The following is an 18,025-nucleotide window of genomic DNA, read 5'->3' on the forward strand; positions in this document are numbered from 1 at the left end:
TCTGTGTGTGTAACACAGGTTTTTACGCTGTTTCTTGGCAGGGTAAATTAACCCACGTGCAGTGCCATGCCGCAGCACTTAGACAACTTTCAGTACTGAGCTAGTGCATTTAAAGCTAGCCTAGGTATGCTGACAACTCCACTGTGGTCTTCAAGGCAGACACAGACTCCAGGTGGAAAGGTGGAAGTGTAGAATGCCAATGTGATCAGTAAATTTGGTCAAACGTTGGTACCATTTGTTGCAAACAAACTTTAAAAAAGCTCAAGCGTGGTAATGTCTGGATTACAAGCACTGTAAGGTTGCACAGCCTGCATCGCAAAGCCTCAAAAACATCTTACAGTGGCAGAAGGCAGGACAAAGTTTCACCTTAGAGACTAACTGGTTCAGAGGCATGAGCTTTAGTAGGCAACAGCCTACTCTGTTAGATGCTACAAATGGACTAGGATGAGAAATAGTGACATCTATAGTCACCTCCTATAGGTGACTATAGATACCTCTATATCCACCTCCCTCCAAACTCGGTCTGATCCACAGCCACCATGGATGGCACCTCTGACTAGATTATCTATTTTTTTTATTTATTATGGTTCAGTTTTAATTTCAAAAGGTTCTTAAGGATGTGTCTTTGCTTTGGTTGCTAAGGGGGAAGAGTACAGTTTTAGTGTGGTAGGCAAGAATGTAATCATGTGTGCTACAGGGTGCATTACCCTTAGAGATTAATTTGTAAGTAAAGTGTTGCCTCACAGAAACAACTGGTTGGAATTGTGCCTTATTTTTCTTTTCTTCCAGTGCAGTACAACTACCTCAACATTTTTAGGTCCTTTAGGAGACATACCATATTCTACCCTACATTTTTCAACCTCAGAGATAGCAAGGATGAGAACACCATGCTTTCCTCCAATGTCATTTACCAGAGATAAAATTGGCAATTTCACTGAAAGTAAAAAAAAAAACCCAAAAATTTGATGCGAAGTAAAACCTTTCTGAAAAGTGCAAAGCTGCTTCACAACCTTTTTTCAGCTATTCTAAAGGAAGTTGCCTTACTGTCAAGTTAATTCAATAAGCAGAGGGAATGTAATTCATTTGGTGTGTACTGTTTGCTAATCAAAGACTATTTCTTGGCATGTAAATTTTGCATGACAGAATGTTAAGCATGAAAGCATATTGTTAGTGTTCAAATTTTCTCATCACATCCAAGAAAAGATAATGTGCAATCATGTGAACAAACCATGTCATTTAACCATTGATGGCAAATGTTGCTGTATAAAATTCCAAACCACTGAATTTAAAACAGGAAGGAGATTATAAAAAATGGCTTTCTTCCATTTCTGTGTGGCACAGAGGGGCAAAAGGATTGGCGATGTTATAGTTTCTCTTTCTTTGAGTTTATTATCCCAGAGGGAGTTGTGTGTGGTAGCAACAGAAAAGCCCCTAAAGCAAACGTTATCAGTAAAAAACAGACCTGGTATGTCTGCTACTGAACTATATATCTTAGGAGGGTATAAGATGACTTTCCTTTTATCTAGGTTGCCATGGTCCTCCTATGTTGTACATCTGCTATAATACCAGAGGGGAGGAAAAGAATAAAACCATTTATCATCCCAAAAAGGACTGCTCAGATGCACTTTATAGCTTCCTCTATACTAAGGACTGCTGTATTGCAGTTTGAACAGGCAAAGCCACACCAGGGCAATAGATGTGGCTGGCACTGCATTGGAGGTAAGGTCTACTGGAAGCAGAGTGGGAAGGGGAGTAGTAGTTTACCGAATAGCCTCTTTTCTTTTTATTGCAAGGTCTCAGGAGTGTGGAAGATGTACTAAGACAGCATCCAGACTACTATGGCAATGCCCATGTCCAATACAGCACTTTGCAGCGTGCCCACATGTTGTCTGTTGCCTAAGTGTCAAGGTATATTTTGCAAATGAATCCCTAAGGGATCAAAATAGAAATAAAAAATGGACCTTATAAAGTTTTACCCTCCGTAAATAATAATAAGGTTGCATAATATTTTGGGGGATGGAGATGAGAAAGAGGCAAATCCAGAGGAGGGATTTGGCCAAAAAGATAGCAGAAACAGGGACTGTGCACAATCATGAATGGTTGAGCACTGTCACTGCTTTTGAGACTCCAGGCAGGTCAGAGGTAAATGACTTGACAGACCATAAAGGTGTCACTGATAGATAGGAGCAATTGGAATGCACTAGGACAACATACTACACTTTTAAGATATGTTCCCACATGCAGGGGTGTGCGCTTGCAGAGGCAAAAATAATAGTGGCACAAATTTGTGCCACCATTTTTTGCTGCTGCATGAACCCCTGCATGTGCAGTCTGGTGCAGGGCAAACTGCCTCACTTTTGGCAAACTGCCCTTTCCCTGCTTTTCCCGGCTCCTGGCATCCTCGAGGAGCCAGACTGGAACTAAAGGTGGAAAGACACTGGTCAGCAGCCAGAGCATCTCTCTGGAGAAGCAAGCCTCCGTGTCAGCTAATGCATGCTCCTGTGGCCTAAGCTACACTACTTCTTTCACAGCTTTTTTTTTCCACCCAGATTTTGCTGAGCTGCAAATTTGCAGTGCAGGGTATGTTTTAATATGCTGGGCAAGTGGTTTGCAGTGCCAGAAACTACACATGCCTACTGAATGAATTTAGTATTCATTGGAAAAATTCTTCCCAGTTCTTGTTTGATCCTGCTAGCAAAACCAAAGTGCCCCAGCACTAAAAGCTTTCAAGGTTAAAACTACTAATCAGGCATGCTACAACTTATCCAAGTACCCAGTGTGTGTGTGCATGTGCATGTGTGTAAACATGTTCACACTATATATATTACTTGTTAATTTATATATATAACAAGTGAATGTAAAATCAATCAGGATACCACCATACCATAAAATGAACTAGACAGCCATTCACAAAAGGTGGAATAAAGAAGAATAAGGATTTACCAGTTAATAATTATATGTCTAATTAGTTCAGGATAATGAACATTGCCTGTATGGGCCAATGCACTGACATTAAGGATTATGTGCTTATAAATGAGTAAAAATCTGCATGCACTGGTGATAGGAAGGATTCTATACATAGTAATGTTTTTTGTTTCCTTGTATTGCTCATCTATCTATTTTTGAACAGGATCACAGTCATATGAGCAGCAGCTTTGGAATATATTTTATATTCACTTTCAAAGCAGTTATCACAGTAAATTCAGTGCGATTTACTCAGTATATCTCAAATGTACTCCCAAAGGATATATCCAACTGCACTCTGTTTTAGCATTAACTAATGACATTTCATCACCACGTACAATTCCTGGCAGGTAATATGTCACAGGCCTGGGAACATCTTGAAATTCCATTTTTTTTGCAGCTGTTGTAGGAGTAATTGAACAAGGGGGGAGAATAAATCTTTTTAGACCAGATTCCTCAGTTGTGGATTCTGTGAAAATCTCCATCATAACTTAGAGATGGTCATCAGATAGTTCTGCTCAAGAATCTGCTCATATTTCATATAAGTTCCTTAGTAATGGACTCAGGTTTCAAGTACAAATTTGCTGCTTGGAGCCCAGAGGTTCAGATTATGCAAATCTCAGCCAAACATTACATCATGAATCCACTTGTGACTCCCCCCCACCCCCCCAGTTGCTCTAAAACTCTTGTATGCAGAGGAAAAGGGGGATTCTTGTGCTTTTCAAAATATAGATATCACAATTTTAAAAAAAAATTCTTGTAATTGCAAGGGAGAAAGAAAGTTTGGGAGCCACTGGCAGCTTGTCAGTTATGTTATTTTAAAATTTAAAAAAACTTAAATTTTTTTCAGAAAACGCTAACACCTAAAATAAATTAGATGATTGCTCAACTCTAATAACCAAATAACAAGCTTCAGCAAAGAAAGGAGGGTACTATCCAGACATTCAGCAAGAGATGATCCCTGTGCAGGGAGCCTGTAAACACACTAATCCACAGAGCAATGACAATGCATTAAGTTAGCCCAAGAGGCAAGAATTTTTAGCAGTACCTTCTACTGGACTAACTGGATAGTTGTGAGCGCTGTTGAACAAGCTTTTGGGTATTCAATACCCTTCTTCAGAGCCTTAAGCTGTCCAAGCACTTCTGCAGTCATTTTCAATTGATGTAAACTTTTGGCTACTTTATCCTCCTGTCTAAAGTTTGTGTTACCCCTTCCCCCAGTCAGCTGTGGTCTTAGAAAGCTGTCATAAAAACAACTGAGATCTTTTCAAGAATGAGGCAGGATTTGGGCTAAAGGAAGGAGGATGTAGGGAGAAGTAATGTCACATTGCTATGCCATTCACTGTATCCAGACAGATTTACATGTTTCCAGAGACTACAGAACTTTAACAAGCCACTATGCCCAACTGTAACATTTTTAAAAATCTGTGACATTTATTAGAAAAGATCCTGCATGTTAGTAGTAACACAATGGGAAATCTGAAATTTGGTGGGGATATATCACACAAGATATATAATGCCTTTAAGTCATTTCTGAACACTGACTGTAATATGTCAGAGTTAGGTTCAAATAATATACTTTTTGTATGGATACTGATGCTTGTAATACAAGAGTTAATAGCCCATTACGATCACTCTGCACAACAATGACGACTCTCCAGAAGAAGTCTTGCCTCCTTCTATGATGATTGTGGGATTTGGGAGGAAGGCGGGTAGGGGAGGAGGAGGAGGCACATTTAATATAGTACATGCAAATAAACAGAGGATTCTTATGTCCTATCATAGAGTGTGTGAAAGCAAGGAGATTTGGCATCATCTGACTAAGTACAATAACCATTTCTCCAGTAGCTGAAACCAATGCTTGCATAGAAACCTGTCCTCTGGCTGAATTATTGCAGAGACTTGCTCATTTCTAAAAACTATATTTCTCTGAATCAAAATTAGAGTGTTACACGGTAAAATAAATGAACAATATTTAAAAAAAGCCAAGACATCGTTTAAGCTTTAATACTGAATTTCCCTCGAGATGGAAAAAACCCCTCTCACCTTTCCATTGCTTTTCCATTAAACGCTTTGAGCCTGCCCTTGAGCTCTGACCTTAATTCATCACAGAAGAGAACAAAAAATGCATCTGCTAAATCTTTCCTAATAAGGATTATAAAAGCAGTGTTAATGGCACACAGATAGAGCACAATCATTTTGAATGCACATTGCCATCCAGACACTTACCTTTCTGTGATTGTTTCTCTCAGACCACTGGCAACCCCTTTTACCACAGTACTAGCTTTCGGAGTCAGAACCACTTGAGATATGAAAAAAGAGCCCTTCTTTCTTCTCTCAGTGATTGACGCCTGGAGAAACTGAATCAGTTTTTCTGGATCTGTTGTGTTTGCCCAAGGAGCTGGCATCATCTGACCTGGCCAAAGAAATGGTACCTCAAGAGCCACTGGACTGTGATAAAATACCAACACTTGGTATTCCTTTTCCCACAGGTACTGGAGACTTACTTCATGGGCAAATATAGCTGGGCACATTTTAATTCCAAAGGTGTCTTTGAGCATTTGGACCAGGTTTTCATGGTGGTACTTCTGCATCCCATAGAAATGATTGAAGTCCAAGAAGACTACTTCTTTGGGGTGGTCAGTGAGAAATGCATTGATTTCTTCAAGGCCCTCATTGACTTTAGCACTGAATAAACCATGAGCAAAATAAAGCTCATTGTCAGGGTCTCTAGGTTTCGTGGAAATTCTGAGATCAAAATATCGTATGCCTGCTCCCAGCTGGCTAGTAAAGTTCATCGTTTGTGTTGCCAGCCACTTTCTCATCAACTTTTTTGCCACAGTCCCAAATACAGAGACAAAATTCTGGACAGTTTCTGGTTGTTCAGGTCCAACTGGAGAGGCTTCATCGATATAGAAGCTAAAGGAGTCATGAGACCCTAAAAACATAACAAAGCAAAATCAGTGTTGTATCAACATATTTAAAGATATGACTAAGTTCTCTGAAACACTCTAAAATAGGGTTTCTCACCAATACACCATGGTGTATTGATGTATACTTGGCATCAATAGTCACTCTTCTGGCACTGCTGTTATGTCTGAATTAAAGGAATATCCATTTCATGAACTACTTGTGTATTCCCTTACTCTCATAAGTAGTTCTTACTAAATCTTTCTCATTAAAAAGCGCAAGTGCCTCAGTAACTCAAAACAGGCTTCTAAAATTACTTAACTGCTTTTGAACATTATACTCCAAAATCTTTGTATTCACCTGAGGAACAGCATAAGAATGAGAATTTGATAGCTGAAAAGTTATTGTGTTCCCCTACTGAGAATAAGGAAAATCTATTGTATATTCTGAACAGTGACGAATTATTGTACCTGCTCATGGGCAGAGGTTAATTGCACTATAACTTTATAATACAAATGGGTAACTCAGAAAAAAACAATAATGAAAAGAAAATCTGTACCCAAAAAATTGGTGTTCAAGGCCTGTCCCAGTTAGCAATATTCACAATTATTTTTTCCTGTGTTTGAAAAACTGCAAACAGCAAAAGTTAAGGGTTTTAACACTAGCTAATCATTCTTCATTAGGTGAACTATATCTTTCCTTGTAAGAAGATGGAGCTAATCTAGTATTTTTTCCCCTAGCCTTACCTATCATTTTTGTATATTTTTGTGTAATTTAGGATGAGTTTTTACCTTGGAAACTTTCCCTGCTGCCCTACTGCATCCATTGTCTTGACTGGAGGGGTATATAGCACACAAATCGTTTTCAAGTCCATGGGACTTTTGTTTCTAGAATGGGCTTCAACACTACATTCTAAGGCTAGGTATAGACATTACACTTTTACTAGTATAAGTGATCAGAAACCAGTCTATATCTGTAACAGAACAGAAGTTCAGCACACACAGATTGGTTTAAAAATGGTGGAACCTGGTCTAAGATCTGCCCTCTCCTTCCCCCTTTCAAGGGATGAATATGTTTGCTACCGATCTAAACTATGGTGCTTATAGAAAAACCACATAACTTAGATGGATTCCACTTCAGGCTTTTTGAGTGTCTGTACCTAGCCTTTGTAACTTAGATTTCTAACTTAATGTCAAAGGATTTGTGAAATAACCAAAATAAGAATCAGTGATACTTATGTCTGTCTTACATAGGTGCTTTTGAAAACTGGTTTTCTATAAATGTGATAAAGAATATCATGTTAAGGAAGCTCCCTCTAGTTGCCTGTTTCTGGATATCATGCCTTTTTAACTAAAGCATGATGAACTTTTCACATGGTAATGACAGATGATAAGTTCTGTTCTTTAACCTGGCTTTAGACTGAAAGCAATTGTAGCCCAGCTCCAGCTAGGGGTTGAATTCAACTTGGTTTAATCCAAAGAATATCAACATACTAACAAAAAAGTAATCACAAACCACCTCCCTAAACATCCCCAAATTCTCTCTTATTGTCTTAATTGTTTCCCCCAGCTGCATAATATTTTAAGTATTAGATCAGTTTCCAAATGTAATTATGCTTTAATTTGGGAAATGTTGCTGTGACACCATATTCCTTGCAGAGTCCTGGGAGATCATGGAAATTTGTATGATTTCATAATGATATCCCAGGTAACCTTACATGCATATGGCATTTTAATGTTAGATCAAATAGGTACAGTACACAAGGTAAGAGCTATGACTTACGTTTCAAAGTATTACAGGGAAAAATCAATGGAATGCATTAAATGATCTGCTCAGCCTAATATGTTAATATAACATTCAAGGTAAATCCATTCTTGTATAAGGCCAGATATAAGTTAGTGATATTACCATGGGATATGAGCATGCCTACATTTACTATGTGGATTTTTAGACTAAAATAAATTTCAGAAGGATCCTGTTAGAGAATAAGGCTATGTCCAACAGTAACAGATTACAACACCAAATAGCATCAAAGCTGTAGACAACACTCACAGACCAATGGTCTACTTTGTCTGGTAAGTGATGTTTCAGAGACAGTCATAAAACCTGTTACACATCTTGTCAATATACAATACTGTCAAAGGCCGTGTGTAGATGAAGCGAGGGGAGTGTGTACATGACACTTTAAAGTGGGCTAAATGCTTTTGCACCGCTTTAATGGTGTTGGTATTTGCATGCCTCGGCAGCATATTGCACATTATTTCCAGCCGCTGCAGGAAATTTGGTGGTGTAATGCACCTTAAATGACTTGGGGTGAAGCAAACTAAAACTCCTCTGAGAAGTTTTAGTTTGCTGCCTCTACAGCCACATAGCAAAGCACTGGGCTCTGTGCAGCTCTGCAGGAAGCCCTGCAGGCAGCCTGGCAGCAGCCCAGGAAAGCAGGCTCCACCCAAGAAAAGTGGCAAGCCTGATCTTTTAATTTTTTTTCCCCCTGGAGCCTGCCTGCCTGCCTGAGCTGTGCAGGGGCCCTTCTGTGGCTGCGGTGCCACCTGGGACCACCTGAGCCAGGTGCCTGCGGGCGAGTACTGCCTGGGGAAGGGGGCAGCCGCTGCTGCAGAGGGAAGCACCATCCCACCCTCCACAGCTCAGGGACCACCCCGCCTGCCAGCAACTCGTCCTCCCCTCCCTGCCACACAGGCAGGTAAGTCAGTGGGGTATGTGCACAACACGGAGTTTTAATCAGCCCTAACTTGAAGCGGTGTTTTTTAAAACCCACTGCTTCAATTTAGGGCCCCTGTCTCATCTATACACTCCCAAAGTTCCAAAGCTAAGAACAATGGCACAGAAGTCTTACAGCAGATAATTAAGTTTACCAGCTTGTCAATATACAGAATTTAGCTATTGATAAAGCAAACAACAGACAACACAATGGAAAGGAAGAAATATATTTTTAGTTGAGAAATTACCGAACATTTACAACCAGGATTGTACAGAAGGACCTGTGTATTTGCTGTGTCTTCATACCAGAGTCTGAAGAACCAGGACCCTTGCTGGGGAGAGGCACCAGAAAAAGATAAAACAAGGAGAGAGAGAGAGTGGGTCATGTTCTGCTAACTGGACAAGAAGGAGCTATTAAAAAAGCCAACCTATTAAATGGGTACTTTGCATCGGTCTTTCGTCAGTCCCATGGGACGCCCATGCCCACTATGGGACAGAGAGGTCCGGGTGAGGGAGATCCCCTGCCCTCCATCAATGCTGACTTCATGAAGGAATACCTTGAGAGGCTGGATACCTCCAAATCACCTGACCCTGACAATCTACACCCCAGGGTACTCAGGGAGCTGGCAAGCATCATAGCCCAGCCCCTGACACAAATCTTTGAAAATACCTGGCGCTCTGGTGAAGTGCCCAAAGATTGGAAGAAGGCCAATGTGGTGCCTATCTTCCAGAAAGGGAGGAAAGTGGATCTGGCAAACTATAGGCCCATCAGCCTGACTTCTATCTGGGGGAAGACCTTAGAAAAGTTTATTAAAAAGGCCATCCTTAATGGACTGGCCAATGCCAACATCCTAAGGGATAGCCAGCATGGGTTGTTGCAGGTAGGTCTTGCTTGACCAATCTCATTTCCTTCTATGACCAGGTGACCTATCCCCTGGACAAGGGGGAAGAGATTGATGTCGTATATCTTGATTTCAAAAAAGCCTTTGATCTGGTATCCCATGATCACCTCTTGGCGAAACTGGCCAATTGTGGCCTTGGGTCCACCACAATCCACTGGCTGGGAAACTGGCTCTGTGGTCGGGCGCAGAGGGTGGTAATTGACGGAAGTCAATCATCATGGTGCCCTGTAACAAGTGGGGTCCCCTATGGCTCTGTCCTTGGACCCATATTGTTCAACATCTTCATTAATGATGTGGACACTGGGTCAGAAGTAGACTGGCCAAGTTTGCTGATGACACCAAACTTTGGGGCAAAGCATCCACACCAGAAGACAGGCGGGCGATCCAGGGTGACCTTGACAGGCTCAGCAAATGGGCGGATGAGAACCTAATGGTGTTTTTCCTTGTGAGGAAAAACCTACAGCATCCTTATAAAGTCGGCAGTGCTACACTGGCTACCACTACAGAAGAAAGAGACTTGGGGGTCATCGTTGACCACAAGATGAACATGAGCCTGCAATGTGATGCTGCAGCTAGTAAAGTGACCAAAATGCTGGCTTGCACCCATAGATGCTTCTCAAGCAAATCCCAGGACATCATTCTCCTCTTGTACTCAGCCTTGGTGAGATTGCAGCTGGAGTACTGCATCCAGCTTTGGGCTCCCCAATTCAAAAAGGATGTGGAGAAGCTTGAGAGAGTCCAGAGAAGAGCCATGCACATGATCAGAGGTCAGGAAAACAGACCTTACAATGACAGGCTGAGAGCCATGGGGCTCTTTAACCTGGAAAAGCGCAGGGTCCTATAAGTTTATCAGGGGTGACCACCAGTATCTGGGGGGAACTTTTGTTCACCAGAGTGCCCTAGGGGATGACCACCTCTGATGGCAGGCCGCTTCAGACCTTGGGGGCTCGGACGGTAAAGAAATTCTGCTTTATGTCCAGCCTGAAAAAGTCTTGCAGTAGTTTATAACCGTTCGATCTTTTCAGGCTGGACATAAGGAAGAATTTCTTTACTGTCTGAGCCCCCTGTTGAGGGTGGGTATGCGTGCATGTGCTCAGCTCCTGCAAATAATTTTAATATAAAGGGGTACATGAGCTGAAACTGAGACAGAAGGGGTACACTTGTTAAAAAAGGTTGAAAACCCTATAAGAGACAGCATCTGCTCCAAAAAGAGACAAAGGCAGGGTTAAGGCACACAGGAGTTAACCAACTTAATAGTGGGAAAACCACTAGCTGAGCCTGGCTCTTCTTACTACTGGTCCACTTCCATAACCACCAGGTCAGGTTACAAGACCCAGTTTCCCTGCACATGCTTCAGACTGCCTCATCTATATCTAAGGTGAATGGATAGCAGCTTAGGAACACATTTCATGTGGACTCTCCGTTTCCATCTCAGTCTTTTTCTGGTTCCTATGTGATGCATAAGGCTCTCACACCACTTCCCCAATTTGGCAGATTTTTTTCCACCATGGTTACTCAGTTCTTCTGTGATCTACCTCATCAAAACTGTCTTCCATTCTCAAGCTCACAGAGCTCTAATATTATGTACTCAGCAATAGTAACGTTTTCATAATTCTCATTTCAAAATAACTAGTCATAAGGAAACCTGAAAACTACAAATATCAATACTTACCTGTTAGATTTTTCCACTTCCCCACATAACTCCACTCCACATTCTACCACTTTCACCTTTAGATACAAATCATAATGTCTGCAGCATATATAGACCAAAAAAAAATAAAATAAATCAGTGGGGTCAATCCCAACCACTGAGATATTAAAACCTCATGTATTTGCACATTATCAAATACTGTTTAGATATTCAGTAGTAAGCTGTTCAGTAATACCTAGATTACAGGCAGAGCTACTGGTATTTTTATTAAGGAAAATGGTTTCAGTATCTAAACAGAATGCTTTTAATAGGACAACTGGGAATATACATCACACTGAAATCTAGTTAGACATATTTATAGGATCCCTGGAGAACTAACCCCCTCCTCTCACCTTTAAGAAATAATTGAACTCAATGGAGGAAAACAAGTCCCTAAGGGAGAATGTATTTTGAGTCCAGAATTTTTTTCAGTTCCCTAAGGACTTATGGAAATACTGTGAATCTACTCCTTTTGGGTCCTGAACAATAGCACGTAATAATGGAAAAGGTCATGGGCTTTGTTCTGTCTTTCCACTTTCCACTCCACCCTCCCTCCACAAATGGCTCTGACCCCCTCACCTGATGAAGATCTTGTGCCTGCTGCTTAGTGGTGACTCAGTAATGAAATATTTCCTCTGAGATGTCTGACATGCAGCTGATGGATTACTCCATGCAGCACTCACCTCCTCACTGGCATCCTCAAGACTCATGAGTCATGGAAAGATGCAAGTGGATTTAGGGAAGGATGCATCATTCTGATGTGTTGTCTGAGGGTTGTGTTTCCTCCCCACTCACACACATGTACATTTAAGGTCCTCCCTCCTTTCACCCCAATTTTCTTCATTAGGACTTTTCCAGAATAGTTTGCTATTGTAACAGAGACCATTAAATGCCCTCCTTTAGGATAGATTATTATGGTGTTTTAATGTCTCAACTGTGGGCAGTAATGATGTCTCCCATTTCCCATCCAGTATGCTGTAGGGAAGTTATAGGCAATGCTGGAGCACACCGTGTTCTTTGTACTAGCTCACAGCAGTGAGCCAGGAAGAGCATCACATGTTAAATGGAGGGCTCAATACTGGGGCTAGTTGGTGAAATTTTATAGCCTATAACATATGGAAGACGAGACTAGATGTTTTGATGCCTCCCTTAGTGTGTATCATGCATGCAGCTATATTGAGTCATTGTGTATTCTATAAGTATAAAATGTGCTCACGTGAACGTGGCTTGGACCACTATAAGGTCTATGTTGCTCCTCCTCAAATGCTTCAGCACCACACTGCCAACCAAGCTACATGTTTGGTTGGCAATCTGCCTGCCAGTGTGAACATTCAAGAGGAAGATGTCCTTTTAACGGATGGGGAAGTGATATCATAAACCCTGTCCATAGGCTAGTGCTAGGGATAGCATAGCCCCATAATTCCACTGTGCACTCAGAAAGGCATATATTCTGTCACTGAGAAATGATGTCTGTTCCTGTTCAGAGGCTCCATCATCTAGCCCAAGTATTTCAGAAATATTACTGGATTTCTGTTTTCTGGAGGTTCATGATCCTAAGGGAATGCATGAACCCCTTCCTAAATCAGATCAATTCTTGGAGTCCTACTGAATCAAAGAATCGTGAATTTTTTTACTTCATCCCAATGTAAAATTTTCCACACACCAAAGAGTCAGCCCTTCCCTTACAACATGACATTTTTCCCACTGAAAAGACAAAACAGCACCACTGCTGCCCTTTATTATAGCAAATAATCTGAGAATAAGAAAATAATTTCATCCCATAAAAACACAATCATCATTGGCTTTGCAGGGGGTAAGACTATTTGTACATAGCTCAGTTCCCACTCATCTGAATCACTCCCACTTTCTATAATCACTTGGGAAAGTGATTCTGATTTTTGTAAAACCAATGATATTTTTATTGAATAAGCCAAAAGTCAAATTAAAAGACATTTAAAAAATAAATCTATTTGGCTGGCTTTACCATATTTTCAGCATCACACAAAAAAGCCCATATATTCTTAAAAACAACCAAATATTTTTCATGTACTAGAGAAAGAAACCCCAATACTCAGGCAGTTAATTCACTCGAAGTCACCAGTTTTAACCTGTGAATTACAAAGCTTGTTCTTTGAGTGAATGAAGGATTTTTATCCTTTCAAATTAAAACCACCAGGATGAATTCATCTTAGTTTTCAAGTGGGAGATTAGAGATATAATACAACTCCAGAGCTCAGACACACTGGGGTAATGTCATAACTGAGAATGCTTTGCAAAAATTGTTCTGAGTTATAGCTGGGAGCTCCACTTCTGTCTGCACCCTAACTTTAGTACCTGGTTAGCCAAGTACTAAATCAATGTGCAGTACCTGCACTACTGCGCAATAATGCCAGTACACAGGTTTTTAGTGATGCTTACTATGCAGTAGCCTAATACTATTGCACAGTAGCATATTAGCATTGTTTTTGAGTGACATGCTACTGTACATTGTTATGAGGCTCTCCACAGTTAGTGTCTCGTGCAGACACACCCAGCATGTAAGTAACTGCAGAAAGGGGCCTAATTTGCTTTAGCTATTTTTTCATACCAACTACATTCTGAGATGCTTTGGAGAAATGTGTAATGTTTGCTAAGTTGAAGAATAAAAAATTTGAGAATGGACTGGTGACAGCAAAGAAAAAAAAATTTCCATATTAGATGGGAATGGGTAACAAGGGGCTAGCAGTTAAAGAGAAGACAGCTCGTGAAGCAACATTAGCGGGGTTTTTATCACCTCTGCAGTGAAAGGATTAATTGCTTCAGATATGTAATAACTAGGATACTCTTACAACTTCAGGAAACACTCCCAAAACCTCCAGCTCCTTTCCTCTGCCTATGACATAACCAGTAACCCTCTCCCTCCTTTAAAGCCTTGTATGAGGTTGTAGAAAGAAAGAGGTTCACTTTCCAACTGTCCTACGAATTTCCCAGGGTGGCAAATTAGTCTTTTCCTCCTGTCATTTTTTCTCTTTTTGGGAGTAATTGCAGGCTGTCCTTCCACCACTAGGTGAACCCTGGACCAGGCAGCAGAAATACCATAATTCTGACCTTGACTAATTATTAATATATGTTACTGCTTGTTTTAAAAGTCTGCAGGTGGTTCTTGCTACCATAAAAATTATTTTAGCAGCGCTAGAGCCTGCCTGCACATCAATTGCACATTTGGGGTGGGTAGTGGCATACAGGAATCGAAAGGAGGTTACAGAGCTCTAGCATGTTTGGGTATGAAGATCCATAGGTAGTAAAGCATTTGAACAGAGGCTGACCTGGATGGCATGGCATGTCCGGCTTAATCAACAATTCCCTTAATTGCAATGACTGCATTCACAGGAAGTTCACATGAACTCTGAGTTTTACAAGTTTGCATTTTTTGTTTTGTTTCATTTTGTTTTTGGCAGGGGAGGTTGGGTTTGTTTTTTAGGACATTTTATAGTACTAAATTGGCTCTCACAAGGCTCATCCACATGAGATGCTGACTGTGCCGTAGCTGAATAATACTGTGCAGTAGCATGTCACAACACCAACAATGTTAATACTCCTAGTACTGCTACTGTGCAGTATTATTAGGCTACTGCACAATACTGCCCACTAAAAAGGTATTCACTGGAGCTACTGTGCAGTAACTCTGGTTACTGTGCATTTATTTTAGTACTTGATTATACAAGTACTAAATAAATACACAGTAATAACTACGCAGTAGCATCTTATGTAGATATACCCACTGGCACACTCTCTCTGATCCTTCCCTCCTGCTCTCAGAGATCAATTTGCAGAATTTCAAAATTAATTTAAGCCTATTTCCAGTTCAAATGTTTTTAAACTGGTTTAGTGGTGAGGATGAAGAGAGATATGGTGGGCATGTCTACATATGCATCTGCCCTGGGGAGGGTTTCCTCTAGAGCAAATTATTCTACAGTAAACCCATCCCAGGCAGGCATCGATACGTGCACAGATGCAGAAACAAATCTGCTGTGGGGGCTGGGGAGCCTGTTGCCCGCCCTGCTCTGCGACTGGGGAGTGGCTCCTGCTGGGGCATGGTCCCTGCCCAGGCGCCAGTGCCCCAGCAGCAGGCAGCTCCCAGGGACAGGGAGCAATCTCCCACCCGCTGCTGCTCAGGAGCAAGTTTGTTCCCAGTTACCCATCTACATGTGCCGCGTGATGCAGTAATGAATCATGAGTAAATTTGCTACATGTATTTACGGGTAGCAAATTTACTTGCAAGTAGAGCCAGTTACTCTGCAGTGAGTGTCTGCATGTGTAGAAGGTGACACTTACTGCATGGTAATTAGCTCTAATCACGATTAAAGTGTCTCGTGTAAACATGCCCAGCATGTTGCAAACCACTGTGGCATATTCCAATGACATGCTAGGGCCATGCAAACTCATTCTGAGTTGAATACTATGAGGCTGAATGCATGTTCTAAAACTTACGGAGAAGCAATTTTGAAGCTTACATAAAGGGAGAGAGAGAGAAAGTGCGAGAGAGAAGAGACAGATATTTTCTATTTATATGTCCAAAATAGAAGGAAGTGCAAGAATGTTATTTCTTCATATTATCATAAAGGGCTACTCAAAAAAAAAAAAAATTGACACAGAAAAAAGTGTCCCTGGCCCTGAGATACAAGAGAGATGGCATCATGCTACCTATCAACTTATTACTAGATCAGTAATGGATCCAGGAGGGGCTCAAGCTCCAAAACAAGGTGAAATCCCTCCTTGAATGGAACTTTCCCATTTCTGACAGATACCTGATGTGTTTGCCTTTCTCTTTCCTGTCTGGCAATGTTTGCATAACTTGTTGTGCCAGTAAACATGCTGAATAACATCTAGCTACTGCTCATTTCATAGAAAAGTAATTTGCAAATTAAAAAATGTCTGCAAATGGCATGAATCAGTTTTTAAAAAAACATTGAAGTAGAGAATACTAACAACACTCTTCCTTTGGATTACGGTCAAACTAGTTTGAATTTTAGACCTACTCATTTTGAACCTAAAAATGTTCCCAATTAATAAAGATTGTGCAAATCCACTTAGGTGAATATTACCTTAATGATATTATTTATAAGCAAATTGAATAAGTTGCTTTTGGGCAACCAGTTTCCCAGATGAAAATCGTATCAACAGAAGTGGGTACTTGCAATGGCAAGGACCAGAAAGAGGCTCTTTCCACTTGTCGATACACTTTGCAAGCTCATATCTCTTGTACCAATGTTTTCCTGCAGTCTTGTGCAGTGTATGAAGTGGCAGCCCTGACGCAGGACACCAACAAGCACAAACAAACAAAATCTGGAACCACGTTTCTGGTTTCATCTGTTCGTACTAATTACGTTTAATTCTGCAGATACCTGTCCCTGCTTCTCCTGTCTCTCACTAGAAACTGTGAAAAGCTCAGGTCTTACAAGCATCAGGTGTATGACTCTGTTCTATGTCTGAGGCCCCCTCTATGTATTACAGGTATCGCACAATTAACTGGTTAACTCTGCAATTATCTTGAGAACAGCTCTACATGCAAAGTACCTATCATACCATAAAAAGCTGCCACCAGCTATCAAGTTAGACCTTTGAAATATGTACTGACTTTATAGCTGGTTGCTATCAAGCTTTAATTTGCATATGTAGCAGGGTCTTTCCCCTCCAGCTGGTTTCATGCATCCCTGAGCAGATGGGAGTTAGACCAATCCTCTCAATCCAACAGATGCTAGCTGTTGGATAAGGAAGGTGGAGGATCGGCTCCAATTTGGAGCCAATCCAGGGAGAGAGGGCACGTCTTCCCCTGGCTCTTGCCCTGCATCTCTTCTTCCCTTGTGTCTCTTCCCCTGGCTTTGCCCTGACTCTCTCAGTTCTGTTGCTGTCTCTGGATGGGAGCGGGAAGAAGGCAAGGAAGGGAGGTTGTTCTGGGGTTTTCTGAGCCCCACTCCAGTTGCCTAAGAGACCTCTCTCCCAGAAGAGACCTCCCTCCCCTGCCTTCTCCCCCTCTCACCCAAAGACAGCAGCACAGGCCAAGCTGCTGCTGCAGCTGAAGCAGACAGAAATTGATGAAGTTGCTCCACTTAGGAGTGTCTTCATTTGAATCCTCATACAATGAGGGTTAATTTGTCACATGATCGGAGGGTTCTGCAGCCATGCTCTTCTGTTTGTTCAGGGCTTTAGAGTGCTTTCAAGAGGCCAATCACGCAACAAATATCATTTTGGTCTGTGTCCTATATGTAGTGATAAAGGAAAGCATTATAGAACATTATTTCATGGGCAAGTGCTTTTTTTGGTACATGATTAATTTTACCAATTGTGGGTTCCAAGTTAAGAGCTCTATTCTGAAGTCTTTACTCAGGCAACTGAGCCATTAACTCCAGTGGGAGATTTTCCAAACAAGGACTGCAGAATCAGGCCATATCAGAGAGTCAGTGTTGAACTGACTTAAATAGAGTGTTTAAATCAGCTCATTAGAGACTTCATGTCATGTTAAGACAATAATACCATGATTAATTCTTGTAAAAAAATGACACTTTTGTTAGAATTAGACTTATAACTCCCATGTATGTCATCTCCAAACGTAGAATTGATCAAAAACTACTAAAAATGTATTTTTAGGGAAAAAAGTAATTTTCACTGTTATGTTTCATGGCATTTTTAAAAAAAATTACTGGATGAAGATTTTCCTTTAAGTTTTCAAAAAAAATCACAGCCAAATGGTGCTCGGTTTTCCCTTTTTTCTCCTCTCTATTGTTCTACTGTCCCCTACTTTTCTGAACTTCCACATTTTCCAACAGAAGAATTTTGAAGCTGTAAAACAATGAGAATCATG

The 18,025-nt window shown here is 41.0% G+C and overlaps 1 protein-coding gene across 1 annotated transcript in view; it reads right to left on the bottom strand.

The window, feature by feature from the left end:
- PLCXD3 (phosphatidylinositol specific phospholipase C X domain containing 3) overlaps window positions 1-18,025 on the bottom strand; it is a 140,770-nt gene that overhangs the window by 33,877 nt on the left and 88,868 nt on the right. Inside the window, exon 2 of the mRNA XM_090038002.1 lies at window positions 5,194-5,902. Coding sequence (XP_089894128.1) covers window positions 5,194-5,902 — 709 coding nt within the window. The remainder of the gene's footprint in view (window positions 1-5,193; window positions 5,903-18,025) is intronic.

Source organism: Crocodylus siamensis, chromosome 3, assembly GCF_052110815.1.
Source record: "Crocodylus siamensis isolate JL-2025a chromosome 3, ASM5211081v1, whole genome shotgun sequence".
In the NCBI taxonomy this organism is placed as follows: domain Eukaryota; kingdom Metazoa; phylum Chordata; order Crocodylia; family Crocodylidae; genus Crocodylus; species Crocodylus siamensis.